The sequence below is a fragment of the Ahaetulla prasina genome, chromosome 2, assembly GCF_028640845.1.
Source record: "Ahaetulla prasina isolate Xishuangbanna chromosome 2, ASM2864084v1, whole genome shotgun sequence".
Taxonomy (NCBI): domain Eukaryota; kingdom Metazoa; phylum Chordata; class Lepidosauria; order Squamata; family Colubridae; genus Ahaetulla; species Ahaetulla prasina.
In genome coordinates, this window is record NC_080540.1 from 74,606,734 (window position 1) to 74,624,959 (window position 18,226).

General features: G+C 39.4%; 1 protein-coding gene across 1 annotated transcript in view; it reads right to left on the minus strand.

Annotated features, from left to right (window-relative positions):
* SEMA3G (semaphorin 3G) overlaps positions 1-18,226 on the minus strand; it is a 114,267-nt gene that overhangs the window by 49,969 nt on the left and 46,072 nt on the right. The window contains exons 2-3 of the mRNA XM_058168255.1: positions 10,586-10,746; positions 2,783-2,845 (exon numbers count right to left, since the gene is read on the minus strand). Of these exons, the coding sequence (XP_058024238.1) occupies positions 2,783-2,845; positions 10,586-10,746 (224 nt within the window). The remainder of the gene's footprint in view (positions 1-2,782; positions 2,846-10,585; positions 10,747-18,226) is intronic.

Genomic DNA, 18,226 nt, shown 5'->3' on the forward strand with positions numbered 1-18,226 from the left:
AATTAGCTTCCTTCTTCTTTTCTCCTTCCTCCTTCCTTCTCCCCCTTCCTTCTAGTACTACTGTTATTTTTCTATGACGTGGAGAGTTCTAATGAATCTGTCGGCTATGATTAACCTGTTTCCATTTTGCTGATTTGTGGTGTTTAGAAAACTCTTTTAACTCTCAGCCTTTTAAACATACTTCAGAAGAAACTTCTTTTCTTCAGCATAGATGGCACTAGAATTCAATGGGGAAAACAGAAGCACCTTAAAATAAGAATTGTATTTGTTTTCCTTATCCATCTTATTTCATCTTCTTTCCTCTTTATCCAATAGACACCTGGTTGTTTCACAAATCTTAAGACAGAGAAAACATTCAAAGTGCCTACAAGCACATTCACCTATTGATGAACTGAAAGTCCAAATAGCTGAGCAACAGTGCCTAAGTAAAAAGGGAGAAATTTAAAATAATGGCCTTGAATAATTGTTTAGAAAACAAATCGGCATTTCCTATAGAGTTGTTTACATAATATTTGTCTGTGGTCATACAACCAAATTATGATGGATAATTTATATGATTGTTAAAAGGCAACTGAAATGTAAAATCAGACAGTATTAAATTCTAATAAAACCAAAGGCAGAATAGCTTGGAATTACAAATGCAGATTAATTGTGGTCTTTCCCCTCCTCACAATATCTGGCATCAAAATGCCTCTGCTCAGATAAGCTGTGTCTCACCTCCTACAGGGGACGGATCAAAGCAAGAGCTGCAGCAAGAGAATTGTTCCATTCCTTCTGCTATCCCAAGAGAGGCAAGAAGCCAAGTTATTTTTGCACTGTTATCAAATTCAGTACCAACACTCAGTTCTTCAGCTCCATCCGAGCTATAAGAGCCGAGGTGGCACAGCACTGCAGGCTACTTCAGCTGACTGCTAGCTGCAGTTCGACAGTTCAAATCTCACCAGGCTCAAGGTTGACTGAGCCTTCCAGCCTTCCAGCCTTCCGAGGTCAGTAAAATGAGGACCCAGATTGTTGGGGCTGATTCTGTAGAGAGGGCTGTGAAAACACTATGAAGCAGTATATAAGTCTAAGTGCTATTGCTATCCACTGAATAGCATTGGACATAAATATGGATACGTAAAAATAAGAGTTCCTTGAAAAACTAAAAATCCAACATTCCTTAATGACTCTTGGTGTGTATTACCTAAGCCTTCGTTTTATATAAGTGGAAAGACTATAAGCTAAACCTAGAATGTGTCTGGCAACAAGCTGCTGGAAAGAGTTATCGGACCTCTAAGCCACAGTCTAAAAATGTACTGGAGAACTGGATATATTTTCCACTTTTATTATTCTAACAATGCTTTTAACCAACAAGGAGGATAGTGAAGACAAGGCTTTTTAACTCAATTACATTAGTAGGTCTTTAATAGCTGGTGTATTCTATGTGTAATCATTGCTTCTATTGATCTATTCCTTCTGCATAACATTGGTCAAGTTCTCATGTATCCTATTAAAAGCATAAATGCTGGGAAAAGAATACTTTTTAATAATATTGTAGCTAAAAGAATGGATTTTTTCATTTTGTGTTTGTTCAAGCAAAGAATGAGCATTTTAAAACTCTCCTCAAAGCCTGCAGCTTTTTTTGCAAACTGCAAAATAAATACCATAAGGCTGAAGGGAGTGAAACTAACTCTTGGGAACCATTACAGTGAGATAGACTGTCAACAAAAGATCCCAGGGCCCTTATAGGCCCCACATTTCTCCCCTCCCCTTGCCTCAGATTATTGCTTGCATGATGTAGAAGCAAAGAATAGGCACTGCATAGTAATAAGATCTATAGTGAATCTAACATCAAAATGCAATCCAGTAGACAGCTTGATGGCTCCTGAGAATGTGCTCTACAATCAATACCTAATCAGTTCTTGCTTCCCCTATCTGCAAGGAAGATGGGATTTCAGTAATAAGAATCCCAAACTTCAAAGGTATATAGAGTATGGTACCCAAAGAATAAACTTAGAATCAAGATGGCAGCTCATTCTGATGACATTGTACTAATGCCTTTAAACTGTGGTGCTGAGAATACCCTAGCCCACAAAAAGAACATATCATTCAATATTAGATAAGTAAGATTAGACAACTCCCCAGAAACACTAATGATGGAGCTATGCTATTTTGAACGTATAATACAAAGCAATCCACTGGGAAGCCAAGAAAAGACAAAAGCATTAGATACTACCTCTGATGACACAAGCATAAGTTCACAAAAACTCAAAAGAGAAGTTAACATTAGATCATCTTGGAAAAATAATGGCCACCAAATCATAAAGACTATTCAATAATAGCTCTATGAGAGTCAGGCAAAAATAACCAGGAATAGGAGTTGAGCTCAAAGCAGTAAAAGTTTATTTCATATTATTTATACACAAGGGGTGTGGTGGCCTAGCGATTCAAATTCTGGGCTTGTGGACCAGAAGGTTGGCAGTTTGAGACCCAACTACCATCAGATGGAAAATGCCATAAGACACAGCAGATACCAGGTCATGTTTGCGCTGTGGGTAAGTGTGGAAATAGATTCCTAATCTCCTCCTTCCTCACAGAATGCAATTTCCTTAAGTTAGGACAGGAAGTGATGTTCAACCATGGATGAATCATTTGGGTAGAAGGACTGAATGAAACTTTTGAAAAAGAAAATCCAATGAGTTCAAGGTGATTGCAGACATTTTCAGACAAATGCATTTCAAATATATCACAGAGTGGAGATTAAATTTAGCCTAAGCATTTTACAAGCAATGAGATGACCTACCGCTAAGTCCTTTCCTTTCCGGAAGCATTCCTCTTTCTGCCCAGGAAGAGGTGGCCAGTAAATCTGTAAAAGAAGACAAACTTGAGTTCAAATCAATTGAAGAACATGTCTTAGGGACTGGGGAATCTTCTGAGTCAGAAGGGTAGTTTCAGTTCAGTAAATCCCAAGTTTCAGGATCTACTTTCTACGCAATATTTTGGAAACATCAAAAATTTCTGTAAGGTTGGTTCCAGTTACCAGGAATAAAACTCTCCCAGAGATAATATTATTGAATTTATTTATCTCCCTCCAACCCAACAGATCTCTGTCAGTGTTAAGGCAAATGACCACAAGCAGCCAAGCAAGCAGATGGAGCAGCTCTTTGGACTGAGTACTCTTGGATTCAACAAAGCACTCTCCACTCTGAACTGACATAACAACAACAATAACAACAAGAAGTTGGAAGGGACCTTGGAGGTCTTCTAGTCCAACCCCCTGCCCAGGCAGGAAATCCTACACCACTTCAGACAAATGGTTATCCAACATCTTCTTAAAAATTTCCAGTGTTGGAGCACTTAGAACTTCTGGAGGCAAGTTGTTCCACTGATTAATTGTTCTAACTGTCAGGAAATTTCTCCTTAGTTCTAAGTTGCTTCTCTCCTTGATTAGTTTCCACCCATTGCTTCTTGTTCTACCCTCAGGTGCTTTGGAGAACAGCCCGACTCCCTCTTCTTTGTGGCAACCCCTGAGATATTGGAACACTGCTATCATGTCTCCCCTAGTCCTTCTTTTCATTAAACTAGGGATACCGAGTTCCTGCAACCGTTCTTCATATGTTTTAGCCTCCAGTCCCCTAATCATCTTTGTTGCTCTTCTATGCACTCTTTCTAGAGTCTCAACATCTTTTTTACATTGTGGCAACCAAAACTGAACGCAGTATTCCAAGTGTGGCCTTACCAAGGCATTATAAAGCAGTAAACATAGAAAAAATAGTTTCTCTCTGCAGAAGGAGGAGCAAATTAAGCAATAATCTTAACTCTAAAATAAGTATAAACCAAAGAGTGTTTTATTTATGTTATGTAATAAATGCCAAATGCAGTCAAAAACAGAAGACGAGCAAATAAAGAGATGAGGCAAGGGGAAAAACCATCTCAGTCATTAAAATGAGTAGTTCAAATAAATTCATAAAGACAAGTGGACAATTGATAAATGGTTGAACCAAGCAAAAATAAGAATGGAACTCATGAGGTACAACAACACTGAAGTGATGACAGGATTTAAACAAAACAGCAGAAGGGAAGAAAGAATAACTCAGAATAAAGTTAAATACAGAATAATCAAGCATTATAAATCACATGTAGTGACTGTCAAAAAAAAGCTTAGCAAAACAAGCTCTAAACAAAAAGAGAAATAAAGAAGAAAATAATCAGCGAAAGGAAAAGACAATAACACATATCCACCAGAGAGGAAAATACTCAAGTCCTATCATACCAAGATTTCCCACCCCAATTTTCTACTGGACATGGTCCCATCTATCTCATACCACAGCTGCAAAATCATACAGGTAGGTTACAAGGAGCCAAAAAAATCTAGATTCTTTCCAAAAGCAGAAAATCAGCTTTTAAAACTCTCTCATGCTTCTATTGTCGGTGGAATACTCAAGCAAGCATGTTCCTCCTTAAGGTGTTTTCTTTTTTTAATTGGCAGATTGACTGCCCATCATCGACCATGCTTCCTGCCTCCCGGTTCACATTTCACACTCGCTCAACCAGCAGTAACAGATTCCTGAAAGTGGTTGTGATTTTCAATTGGTGCAGACAAAACTGCACTGGCTACCTGTGGCCTTCCGGGTGCGCTTCAAGGTTTTGGTAACCACCTTTAAAGCGCTCCATGGCATAGGGCTGGATTACTTACAGGACCGCCTACTGCTACCGAATACCTCTCACCGACCCGTGCGCTCTCACAGAGAGGGACTCCTCAGGGTGCCGTCAGCGAGGCAATGTCGTCTGGCGACGCCCAGGGGAAGGGCCTTCTCTGTGGGGGCTCCCACCTTCTGGAACGAACTACCCCCAGGACTTCGTCAACTTCTGGACCTCCGAACCTTCCGTCGCGAGCTTAAAACACACTTATTCATCTGCGCAGGACTGGACTAGATTTTAAATTTATTGGTTTTAAATGGGTTTTATTATTTATCTTGTTTTAACAATTCGGCCTTTTTAGAATAAGTTTTTTAATTGTCATTTTAAACTGTATTTATATGTTTTTATTTGCCTGTGAACCGCCCTGAGTCCTTCGGGAGATAGGGCGGTATACAAATGTGATCAATAAATAAATAAATAAAACAAAGGAAAGCAGGTTGGCTTTATATGCACTGGCTATGGCTTGCAAGTTGAGGGGGTTGTGCATGGTAAGGCTCAGAAGCAACATTAAGGGCTTCTCGAGGATGATGAAGGTGAAGCAAGGCAATGGAAAGAATACAAGGCTAAGAAAATGGACCAGAAATTAGATCATTCATAAGAAATGTTAGGATCATCAAAAGTGAAAACTAGAGAATGAAACTAGAAGACATGAAAAAAAAAAGAAAGTTCGTGTGATGACTTCCTCTGACGCTTCCCCAGATGTTAGTTCAGACAAGGAACAGCAGGATCCAGAGATGTTGGGGGAGATGTGGAGGAACATCTGGAGGCTGCCAGAGGCTATGAGCCAGGAGCAGAGGGGCCAAGCACAGTGGAGCAACTGAATGAGCAACCGGCTGAGCTAGGGATAGGAGAGGCACATTTGCAGCTGGGAAGCCCAGAGGCTTCGGATACAGAAGGCACACAGCTGTAGCTGGTCAATGGATATCAGGAAGAATTGCCTCCTCCTCCCAATCCAAGAACACATAGGACTGAGAGGAGGCAGGTACAACAAAAGTCAGCCAGGCTACTTGCGAGGTGGCAGCCTTGCCCCTCTTGATGGGGTGACGGGAAGCAGCTATTTAGTTCAGCAAGTGGATTGTAACAATGCTGGGAACAACATGTCCGTTTCCTCGCTGTGTGTTCTTAGCCTTTGTGATTCTTGTCTTGACTCTCAGACTGGATTCTGTACCTTGAACTTCGGATCATGCCTCTGGAACTTTGGTCTTGCCTTTTGCCTAGTGGATTTGCCTTGCTTTTGCGCTGTGAACTGGTGCTGGCTTCTCTTGAGTAGCCTGTTGAACTCATTGGGGGTATGCTGGTGTTGGTGAAGGGAATTGCTGGGGAATATTAATTTGGGCTTGAAGTCTTAGTAAAGACTCCTAACACATGTGTGTGTGGGGGGGAGTCGGGAGGGAGGGAGGGAGAGGGAGAGCAGGATAGCACAGTTCAATGTTAATAGAACTAAATTTTATTATGCTGTTTGGAATTAATCTATTCATCTATCTACTCTGAGAAAATGAACTTAAGAGGCTATCTCAATATTTCAAATATTAAGGAGTCTCTGGGATTGTTTTATCTGAAACAAAAACATAGTAATTATGTTATTGAGCTGTAGTTTCATGACACAAGAGAGAATTAAGATAAAATCTTAAATAAGGGACTTCTGATTAACCCTAACCTGACCTCACAATTTGGCACTTTTATCCCTATTTGTTTATGCAAGCCAAGACCTGATTTATAAAGTTTGTTTTACTGGCGGATGAGCTGGCAGAGAATTGTAGAGAAACATTCGTTTTTAAAAAGAAGTGTAGAGGAGTAAATGTTGACTTTTAATTTCTCTTTTGTGTGGTCTCACACCCTCAGGAACTTAGGTATGCATAAATGACAAATTGCTATTTCTAAAAACCTTAACAGTTTAAAACTGGCTAAGATTTCATCCAAGTGCCGTGGTGGTCAAAATCTTCCTTTCAAAATGGCCATAAGAAGCCAAGAAGCTATATAATTAAGAAGAATAAATTTGCACTTGTCCCATATAATATATCGTATGAGTTTGACTCAATGTCATTTATTAATAAAATACTTACAGGGATGAACTCCTGTAGGTCAGTAGGGTAAGCAATATAAAAGCCTGAAGGCTAGCTGAAATGAAAACCATAATTTTGGCTTTCAGCTGCCATATTTTAAAACTGAAGTACCAAAAACTGAAGCTATCAACATTAATGAAGTAAATATCAAGTAATCATAACTAATGCAACATTTGAGCAGAATAAACCAGGATGCCTCATAAGATCATGATGGAATTGATCTAAAGGGAAAAATGAACATTTTTCAACAGATAACTCTATAAAACCAGTTCAGAAATACCCCTGATCTTATTGGTGATCCTTCCTGCTTCAAAACCTAAGTCGTTTTAGATGTCCTTTCTTTATATATATAAACTGAAGAGAAGACAAACATCCCTGGCTGGGGGCCATTTACCGGAAAGTCAAAATAGTAGCTGATCAAATGCAACTATAGGTTATGAATCTTTATTCCCTACATGCTGGATTCCTACTTTTTTCAAAGCTGTTAATGAAGACTTCCTCTATACAGTAGAGCAGGGCTGTCAAAGTCCTTCCTCTATACAGTAGACCAGGGCTGTCAAAGTCAAATGCGTCACACATTGGCTATGTCCACACCCAATTTAGCAAAGTGGGAAAAAGTCCCGATATGTCACGTGACACCACCATGAAGACGTGAGTTTGACACCCCTGCAATAGACCAACCTCTATAACCTTCCATCTAGCATGGCTAATGGTGATACTGGCTAGTGATTATAAAAATTAAAACCAAAAAACATCTCGATGGAACCAGTAGTGGGTTTCAATTTCGGTTGCTACTCGTTTGCACGTGGGCGTACAGACGCTCATGTATGTGTGCGACCTTTCTGTGCATGCGCAGAAGTTTCTGCTCATGCACAGAGACGTCCAGGCAGGTGGGCGGAGCCTCCCGCTGCTGCCACTACCGGTTCACCCAATCTGGGACGAACCAGTAGCAGCCCACCACCGGATGGAACCAGATTAAAGAAAGCAGAACTAATTCCAAGACATATATAGCTGTACACTCAGAATGCAGTTATCTATTGGATTCCCTCTTCTCCCAAACATCCATACACATAAATCTCTTCAGTCTAGGTTCAGTACATATAGATATAACTAGGTTTCTTCTGTTGTCACTGCAGCTATTATATTCTTCAGATTAATGAAATCATTTTTCTTTTACTGACTAATTCACTGAGACCCGATTTAGGTAGAGTAACTTTATATTACATTTTTACATGGACTGGAGGAAAAGTTTGTTATGATTCATGTGGGTCAGGCAGCGACCAATGATACAAAGAAGACAAGCTTCAATGGGAAACCCTATCTTGACTAAACCTGTTACATTAGTCATAGAATATATTTAAACATATGTTCCAGCCATATTAGTTCTGTGCATTTGCAGTGATCCCACAAAGAGCAAATGGGACACAGTCCATAATTTACCTTGAAGTTGAAGCCTTATGTATTTGCCAATAGCTTCCATTGAATATACATCCTTGCACAAATGGGATCACGCAATTCTCTTCAACATGCATGATTTAGAGAAAACAATGTTGGCCGGACCAAGAGAGCAAAAAATTCTGGATTTAATTTCTCATTGGCCAGATTCCCTCTAGATAGTCTTGATTTTTTTCTTTATAGACTTATGAAAGTGTTAATAGCCTATCTCGCAGAATTAATGAACAAAGAAAGAGAACAATTACCATTAAGAAGTTTGCATAGTACTTGTACTAAAAACTCCTAACCTGTCAGATCTCATTTCCTATCTCAATTTATACTAAGGTTGACCTAGCAGTTGATTTACTCATTTAACATGTATAGCAGAAATCCTTTTGTAAACTTCTATAAATTACTCAAAACCTGATTGTGTCTCAGCTTCCCATGCTTTCAATTATTTTAATTGCAATATAATCTCTTTAGGATTGTATGTTTTGCAAAACCCTCATCCATCTATCCAATCTGGTGTCACATTTCTGGCTTCTATTAATAAAATTCACTCTGCTCTTAACTCTACCAGAACTTAGGTCTGACTTTGCAGAGCTCCTTCTGTCCATCTCAAGTTTCGACTTCTATGGAAGAAAATCTCCTCTAGGGATGATTTAATATCCTGATCTAAAACTACTGAAAAGTGCTTGGTCATGCTAGAGCAACATTCAATGAGTACATTTAAAACCACACACAGAGACAAATAAAAGTCAATATACAAGACTCTGAAATATCCACAATGGAGGAATGGTTGCTAAAAATAACAGAATTAAAATGGAAGACAAAATTGACCTGCTTGATTAGGGAAAGACAAATAATTATATTTAGTGATTGGAAACCCCTTATGGACTTTTTGCAAAAGAAGAGGAAAATTAACTTTTGATTAGAAAGGGTAGACTTTGTTAAGCAGGAAATTATGATATAAATTTAGAGAGAGAGGACAAAATATAAAAGCATCTATAATAACTGCTAAGAAGACTGGGAACCATTTTTTGTAATCTTTGCTTTTTCATTCTTTTCTGTATTCTTTTTCCTATTTTCTTTCTTATCTATTCATTATTTCTTTTCTAAAATTTATATTGTTTTTATCTTGTTAAACATTTCTTTAATATAAAAACAAACATAACTTAATGTGTTTGTAGAGCCACTTGACTATTACCATGTGGAAGACTAATATTAAGTATACATTTTATGCCAAGTTTTCCCAATAATATTTAAACTGACCAGCAAGAGGGAAATAAATAACTAAGATTAATAAACACAAGTATAAAAGCAAATCAAACCATTTGCAAACCATTAATCAGAAAGATGGCTGTTTTCAAATTCACTTCCAATTTTTTTACAGAGCAGGGAATCCAATGATTTCTCTCCCTATTTGCTACTGTAGTCATGGAGAAGCAGCTGGAGTACCCACGGTGGGCTGAACCGGTAATCTGCAAGCTGTGGACTGCCACTCTTGCAGTGGAAAAGGGCAGGCATCCAGTCCTTCTGCCTAAAACCTAGGATTTGAAGTCTTCTTCTCTTCTACCTTAGTCCTATTTATCCCCACTGCCAAAAGGTCATCTTTTTCGCCACAGTAGGTCTCCAACTAGTCAGATTCTTACAAGACTATTCAAACTGAAGTCTCCTTTGACTTTGCTGAGCTTGATCCCTAATGATCTCACAGACGTGTCCACGTAGTTTTCTTGGCAACAGTAGGGAAATAACTTGTCATCTTCTGGGATAAGAACAGAGGAGCCTTCCCAGTCTAGATTTCAGTCGTAGCTTTCCATTCACCAGGTACTAAAACTGTGGTGGTGCAGTGGTTAGAATGCAGTACTGCAGACTACTTCTGCTGACTGCCGGCTGACTGCAGTTTGGTAGTTCGAGTCTCACTGACTCATGGTTGATTCAGCCTTCCATCCTTCTGAGGTCAATAAAATGAGGACCTGGGTTGTGGGGGCAATAGGCTGACTCTGTAAACTGCTCAGAGAGGGCTGTAAAGCACTGTAAAGCAGTATATAAGTCTTAAGTGCTATTGCTACTACCCAGGCTTGAGCCTGCTTAGCTTGGAGTCCAGACAAGGTCAGTTAGATGCTAATCACTAATAAAAGCTGATGATAAATACATTCCTAAATTATAGCATGAATGGTGAAATTTTAGTTCCAATCTCAGCTGAGTACTGAGGCCATTTGATGGTCATAAATAAGCCATAGTCTCTGGCTTCTCTCATGTTATGTTCTATGAGATTCAATAAATTGCTCTCCTTTCAGAAGCCACCATGAAAAAGGTCTATGAGGAGCCATTTTAATTTTTCCTACATAAATAATCAGTACTATTACAAATACCTGACTGTAAACAATTCATCTTAAGAGCATTACCTCCTTAACATCCATGTTAGTTTGGTCTAGCCGAAGCGAGTAAAGAGTGTCCTTTCCTCCAATGAATAGGCGATCACGGTATTCATCTAGGTACAGCGAGCGAAAGTCTAAACTTCCCCGGTGACCAAGAAACAGGACTGAGCGGTTAGTGGCCAGGAGATCTAAGAGACAGGAATAAAACGACAGAACAAAAAAGTTAGGACAAATAAGTTGAAATAGAAGATGTTCTCTGTACCACATAGCTTGGATAAGTCATTGCTTGGCACAATTTAACAAATGGGAGTAGCAACAAGTGAGTTATAGCAAGTGGTTGAGAATTTGCTGCAATTAAAGTCTCACTCTTTCCAACAGAATTTTCTCGTGTGTTTTTGCAAATATAGGATATGGATCAGTTGCTTAATATTTAGATAGACACAAAAAGTTACTCTATAGGATCCCTACCACTTATCAAGGTCAATTGAATCATAGTATAATTCCCCCCAATTTTCTTTCTTTACACAGCTCAGTGATTTATATATTAAATCACTGAGAAGAGGGTTTGCTGTGAGTTTGCACAACATGTCAAGCAACCTACTGACTAATTAGCAGGTCTGCAGATCAGACAAAGGCATAATGTGTTTTACTTGATTTTAGCTTAGTGTGTTTTGTAAGCCCACCTACTGTAGTTTGTAAAGCATAGTTATCGCTTGGTGTGCTATATGACTATAGCCAATTGCAGTTGAATAACAGGCTCATAATCAAATCATAAGAACTAGTTTACTGAATTCATACTGAATGCAAAAGGTGATATGAAGTGACAACCAAATTACAGAATTGGAAGGGATCTTGGAAGTCTTTAGTCCAACCTTCTGCTCAAGCAGAAAACCCTATACCATTTCAGACAAATTGTTGTCCAATCTGTTCTTAAAAATCTCCAGTGTTGGAGCATCCATGGCTTCTGGAGGCAAGTCATTCTGCTGATTAACTGTTTTAATTGTTAGGAAATTTCTCCTACGTTCTAGGTTGGTCCTCACCTTGCTAAATTTCCATCCATTGCTTTTTGTCCTGCCTTCCAGTGCTTTGGAGAAAAAATTGCACCCCTCTTCCTTGTGGCATATCAGTGCCTTGTTTTCCCTAATGCCTTTACAAAACTCCTCTTTTTCACGAAGATTTTGGCAGAAATGCTTAGTTGTACTCCAAAATGTTACTCAACCTAAGAATGTATATCTTTAAATATATATATATTCAGTTTACTCCGGGATCTCTCTACTTTTCTTTGCTTTCAATTGTGATTGTGATTTTCTCAGGATGAGCAACTTTAAAACTTTATTAAACTGCAAACTTCTATTGTTCCCTCTATTTTTGTCTAGTTCAGGTGAGTAGGAATCTTTATGAAGCCCTCTCAAAACCCCAAAACTCAAAGGTTGTAAAACTACAAAATAGGCAAGGGGGGGACCACTAAAGGGGAAATTTCCTCAAGATCACAAGACCAGGAAAGGGGAGGGAGGGGTCTTAGAATGGAGCAATCAGTCACATTCGAGAACTTCTGCCCTCTCTGCTCTGCTCCACAGAACCATCTGCAAAAAGGGAGCCAAGTGGACCGAAATGGGAGCCATCAAAGCCTCACCCAATGTATGAACATCAATCATACGTATGTAGCAGTGGTGGGTTTCAATTTTTTTTACTACTGGTTCTGTGGCCATGGCTTGGTGGGCATGGCAGGGGAAGGATACTGCAAAATCTCTATTCCCTCCCCACTCCAGGGGAAGGTTACTGCAAAATCCCCATTGTCTCCCAATCAGCTGGGACTTGGGAGGCAGAGAATAGATGGGGGCGGGGCCAGTCAGAATTTTTACTACCGGTTCTCCGAACTACTCAAAATTTCCGCTACCGGTTCTCCAGAACTGGTCAGAACCTGCTGAATCCCACCTCTAGTATGTAGCAAGGGATCGGGCTTCAATCTGCAGTTCTGTCCACTATTTTAGTCCCCTTATTCCTCTTCCAGATAATACCGTAAGAGCAAGATGAATGGACTCCGCTATAGTGGCAATGGTGAATGCACCATTGGGAGACTTGAAAGAATAGAGTAAGGATAGAGTCATCATGGAAAAAAATCTATATAGGTAGTTGCTAGCAGTTGAAAATGATTTTATGGCACATAATTAATCAATCAATCTGACTGCAGTTGGCTCTGTGTAAGGATTCATTAGGGAATTTTCTTTCTGGGTTTTTTATTCCATAGCCATGTTGCCAGATATGGATGATTTTTCAAGCTTAATCTTTTATTGGCTTCTCCACCTACATCAAATTTAATCCTATTCTGCTTAATTGATGTTTTTTTTAAACATTACCATGTTGACCCACAGATGGGCAGCAGTCCTGAGCCCCTTTACATAATTTTTCCAACATTCTTTTGGGTTGGAAAGAATAAAAAGTAGGTGGGAAAAGAACTGAAATAGAGAAGGGCAGGGCTGGAGACTGGAATGCTAAATAGAAACAATCCAATTATAACCTTTTCTTGTGGTCCTGTTTTGCATAGAAAGATATACACACATGCATTTATTTTGCTATTTTTTTGTGTTATAAAATGAAGAGAGACTGTATTGTTAATTTTCTAGTGCAAGTCAAATGACAAATATATTTCTTATAAAAATCAGTGCATGCCAGACAACAGTAATAGATTCAACTAGTACCTCAGAAAATTTGCTAAATCCCATTTTTTTAAAAAATGTATTTTTAAAAAAGCAATATAATATTGTAATGTGTTATTCTTACTCATTAAACAACTTTTTTAGTTTAAAAAAGCACACACTTCTGAAACTGAGAAGCACAAAATCTGAGAATTTTCATACTTGGCATAAACTCCAAGAACTGTGGTGTTCTCTTTGCTTGGTTGTAAGAAAACTCCAATTTAGTTGTAACAGAACTCCAAGAATTCTAGTTTCAGGGAGGGTGTAGGGCCTGGAACTGGAGTTCTAATATCATCTGAGTAAGACCTAAGAAAGTACTGTGAGATGACAAATGCCAAAATTAATCTTTTTCAATTTCACAAACTTCACAAGTTTCAGGGACAGAAGTGGGGGGGTGGGGCGTGAGGGGAGAGGAATTATAAAGGAGGATTTCTCTAAATCAATTACTACAAAAGTTTCCGCTCTTGATATATATACTGAATTTGTCAAGAAGCAATTGGCTTCATGTCATGGAAATTGGATACAGTATAAGCAATCTTGGTTCAGATTTCTACTTTGGTTAGGAAGAGGAAGGGGGTGGCTAGAAAGATAGTATTTGTTACATCCACCTTGTCTCAGCAGCAATATGGCTGGTAAAAAGAATGGGGTTTAAACCTGGAAAATTAACACCAATGCTTAGGAGGGGCCATCTTTTTTTTATTCTCTGACAGCTTCCCAATAAATTTTTCTTGCTATGAAAGCTGGGTCTTCCATCTGAAAGGCTGGGAGGAGTTGCCATTATCTGGGAGTGAAGACAGAAGGATTCTTTTAAGGCTGATAAAAAGGCTAAAGGATGAATGCTCTATAAAGCAGTCAATTGTGTGACAAGGATAACTCCCTGACAGTTGCAAAATGAGTCTTATCTGTGGCTGCTGAAAGCTGGAGTAGATTTGAGGTCTTGGAACACTGTGGGGAAAAGTCAGGAAAAGAAATGTGGGGAGAAAGATGAAAGAAGAGCACACAGGGTTTTTATAAAAAGAGAAACTAGAAATATTGACTAAAACCCTTTTTACCAATGAAGGAGAGTATTTGTAGTTCAGAGTTGAAATGAGTCCTTGATGCTTCCTGAGTTTTGTTGTTTGCTTGCCAATTTTCATACTCCAAACTAGACAAAATCATTACCGATGAAATGATTTCATCACTAACAATCACTAGTAATCATTAGATGAAATTACCTAGTTTGGGCAATGAAATGTCTGCAACCTAACAACCAAGCTCAGAGAGCACCAAGGACCCTTCAAAAACCTTTATAAAAAGCTGAAGCCCGGCAGATGCTCTTCAGCTGTGTTCCTCACCCTCATTGAGCAAGGCCATGATGCTTTAGGGCAGGGGTCTCCAACCTTGGCAACTTTAAGACTTATGGACTTCAACTCCCAGAATCCCTCAGCCAGCAAAGCTGGCTGAGGAATTCTGGGAGTTGAAGTCCATAAGTCTTAAAGTTGCCAAGGTTGGAGATCCCTGCTTTAGGGTAATGAGAAGTTTCAATGTGCCTAATGGTCAAAGCAGCTGACATGGTGATAAATAAAAAATGCTCATCATGAGATGTAGCCCACCAAATTGATGAAGCATGTTGCCTGTTGTTCTTCAACGTAGGAGGAGATACAATACCTGCAAAAGAATACCATCTGTGTTTATTTTTCTTCTCGATAGTCTACTTGTTACAGAAAAATATTTGCAGATTGAAATTTATTTGAGCTTTCTCTTGTTAAATATGACTAAGGTCAGGAGGATGTGATATTACAATATATAAACATCACACATATTCCTGAATGTCATCACTGTGGAATTCACTGTATTAACATTTCCTCTTTTGTAATGCTGGAATACTGTATGATAAAGGTTTTTTTTTTTTTAAAAAAAAGATGGAAACAGTCTTTGTGAGAAGAGGCCTCTGTCAAGTCAGATGGCTAGTATCAATTGCACAACGTAATTGTTCTGTTGTATAGTAATGAGAAAATACAAGCCTGAGGAAGAGAAATCCCCAAAGGGATTGTTTGGCACATGCAGAAAATCTATCTGTTTTTGCCCCTGAAGATGGTGAGCTTGGAGTCAGGTGCTTGTCATGCTGAATAGTTCCCAGCTGTTAACAGGCATGCCAATACAGAAAGCATCCTTGGAGACCAGCATTCCAGTTGGCTTCCTAGGCATTCATCAGCTGTTTCTCTGGCTGGGCTGGAACTATTCTACGAAGTATAATTGTGTATTTATGACCCTTACTCCCCAGGAGGATAAACCAGACCATATATCTCTGACCTTTTAAATCAGCACTGGCTGTAAGAATCTGACTACGGAATATTTCGCAATACCTAACAGGATTGCTCAGGTCTGACTCGGGAATTATTGAAATTCATTGCCAGGCTCTCTGCGCCTCCAGCCAAATTCTCAGACACAATTTTATTTCATTAATCTGTTCTTGCTAAATTGTGCCTTCCTTGCAATGCCTTTGTTTCAGTAGCTTTGTTTCTCCACCTCGTTTTGCCTCTCTAAATCCAAAATTCCCAGCAACATCTTCCACTTTCCTACAGGTTTTTTGCATAAATCACAGCAGAAGGAGGGAAGGAGGGGGGAGGGAAGCAAATAGGATGACATGTGGAAGAAGTTGTTGAGCAATTATAAGTTGGAAGGAGATAAACAATCAATCCTGACCTCAGCCTGCTCCCCACATACCAGATTCGGCTCTGGCAGACTTCATTTCACCCCCATCATCTTGGCTCAGCATTTAATCATTTGGTGCACCTTCTTGCTACCCTGAAAAAAAGACTCAACTACTGCAGCCCAGTTTAAAGCTTATTCCAGAAGAAGCCTGCTCTGGATCTCTCCATAGGATGGGCAATCTGCAGTCCCAAAGCCCTTCAAGATTACCTCCAAGTTACCCTGTATTAAGATGGGTGGCCAATAAATTTAAGAAATAAAACAATTTTTAAAAATCAATCCAACACCACAATTTGGGAGTGCGTGGAGAGGAAACAGGAAAATTAAGGGAAATACAAATGGATTTAATGATTCAATTTTAAAGTTAAAATATTTGCTGCTGCCCCATTATTGAGAGCTGGATATTTCTGACTTGCCTTCTTCACCATGACATCATTTTGTATGTTTTGTTCTCTTAAAGTACAACACCAAGATTGCCTCACTGTCCTATTATATATGACTGACTGGCCATCAAGCCAGTGTTAACTTTTGGCAACCAGGTTCTATAGCTATCTTCTGCCCTTAGCCTCATTCTTTAGTGCACTCACTGTCATTGTAATCAAATCATCCATCTTATAACTAGTTGTCATCTTCTCTTTCCTTCCACGTCGGTCAACATTAGAGACTTTTCTAGAGAGCTAAATTTTTACATAATGTGTCTGAAGTAGGATAATTTAAATTTGGTTGTTTGTGTCTTGAGGGAAAACTCTGGGCTCATTTGCTCAATGATCCATTTGTTTGCTTGCTTTTTGGTTGTCCACTGTGTTCTCAAGAGGAGACTTCTCCAATGTCAAAGTTCAAAAGTGTGAATATTCATCCTGTTCTGCTTCTTCTACTTTTGCTTCCATAGGGAAGGCCATGGCTTACTTTATTCTGATCTTTGTACCCACATATGGTAAATGGTACAAATGATATGATAAACACATCATATTATTTGGATATCTTTTCCAAGGCATTCATGGCTGACTTACTAAATGCTAGTCTGACTGCTGATTTCTTTACTGTTCATGACTGATCCTAAAAAGCAGAAACTACCCACTACTTTAGCTTCCTTGTCAATTCTATGGTTGGTTATTCTACCTGTTGCCATTGATGTGGTCTTCTTTATATTCCACCTTAGCCCCATTTTTTTTCCACAATGCTCCTTGACTGTCATTACTAGATCATTGCATTTTCAGCTATCAGATACATAGGAGTTAATGGTGAAGGCTCCCATCTCTCACAGGCATTTTTTTCTATTTCTCCTGTTTATGAAGGGCACAATGCTAGGAAGACGGAAGGAATATAAAATGCAGAAAGGATCCCAAGTGTGCAAAGTGGTCTCCAAAACTGTATGATAAAAAAGGCAGCCACGGGTCAAGATCCACAAAATAGGTTCTTATAAACAAGGGGTTTGATGCTGTGGTGGATTGCTCCCTATTCAGTCCGGTTCTTGTGAACCAGTAGTAACAGCAGCGGGAGGCTCCACCCACCCAGCTGGATATCATCATGAACAATCTGCGCATGTGCAGAAGTGTGTGTGCAAGTGAAGTGATTGCACGCACACACGGTCCCATTGCGAACCGGTAAGTAGAACCCACCCCTGGTTTGATGGGCAAGTAAAGCTACAGATACCATAAATAATTTCCAGACCTGTGAGACTATTGTCAGAGTCACACTGATTATTTATTTCAGGCATAAAAAGTAGGAGATGCAGATGGATGAAAAGAAACCCTTTTCACTTCCTGTTCTGCTAATCATTGCAGTGGAATAATTTGCATATCTGACATCACAAAAGCTCTTCAAAGTGCTGGGGTAAGATCAGTGGGTGGGTTGCTCCTGGTTCAGTCCGTTTTTTGCGAACCGGTAACGGCAGCAGGAGGCTCTGCCCACCCACCCGGACATCATCATGAATGATCTGCGCATGCACAGAAGCTTCTATGCATGCAAAGCAGGTGCGCGCGCATTCCCTTTGAGAACCGGTAGCGGAGGTAAGTAGAACCCACCCCGGGGTAAGATTTATACCTAAACTTTGCAGAATGCAGATCTCTACTTGAGACTCAACACTTCTGTTGGGAAACTGCATCGCTCATGATGATAGCAGGTCACACAATGCTCAAGGCACTTAAAATTCATTCCTAAAAAGAAGTAAATGGGAACACTGACTTTTCATGTCTATTGGGTATTTTGCATTGGGCATCATATACATTCTTAGATGTAGGTTTGCAAGGATCAAAGCACAGGGTAGAAGAGATTGTGCACC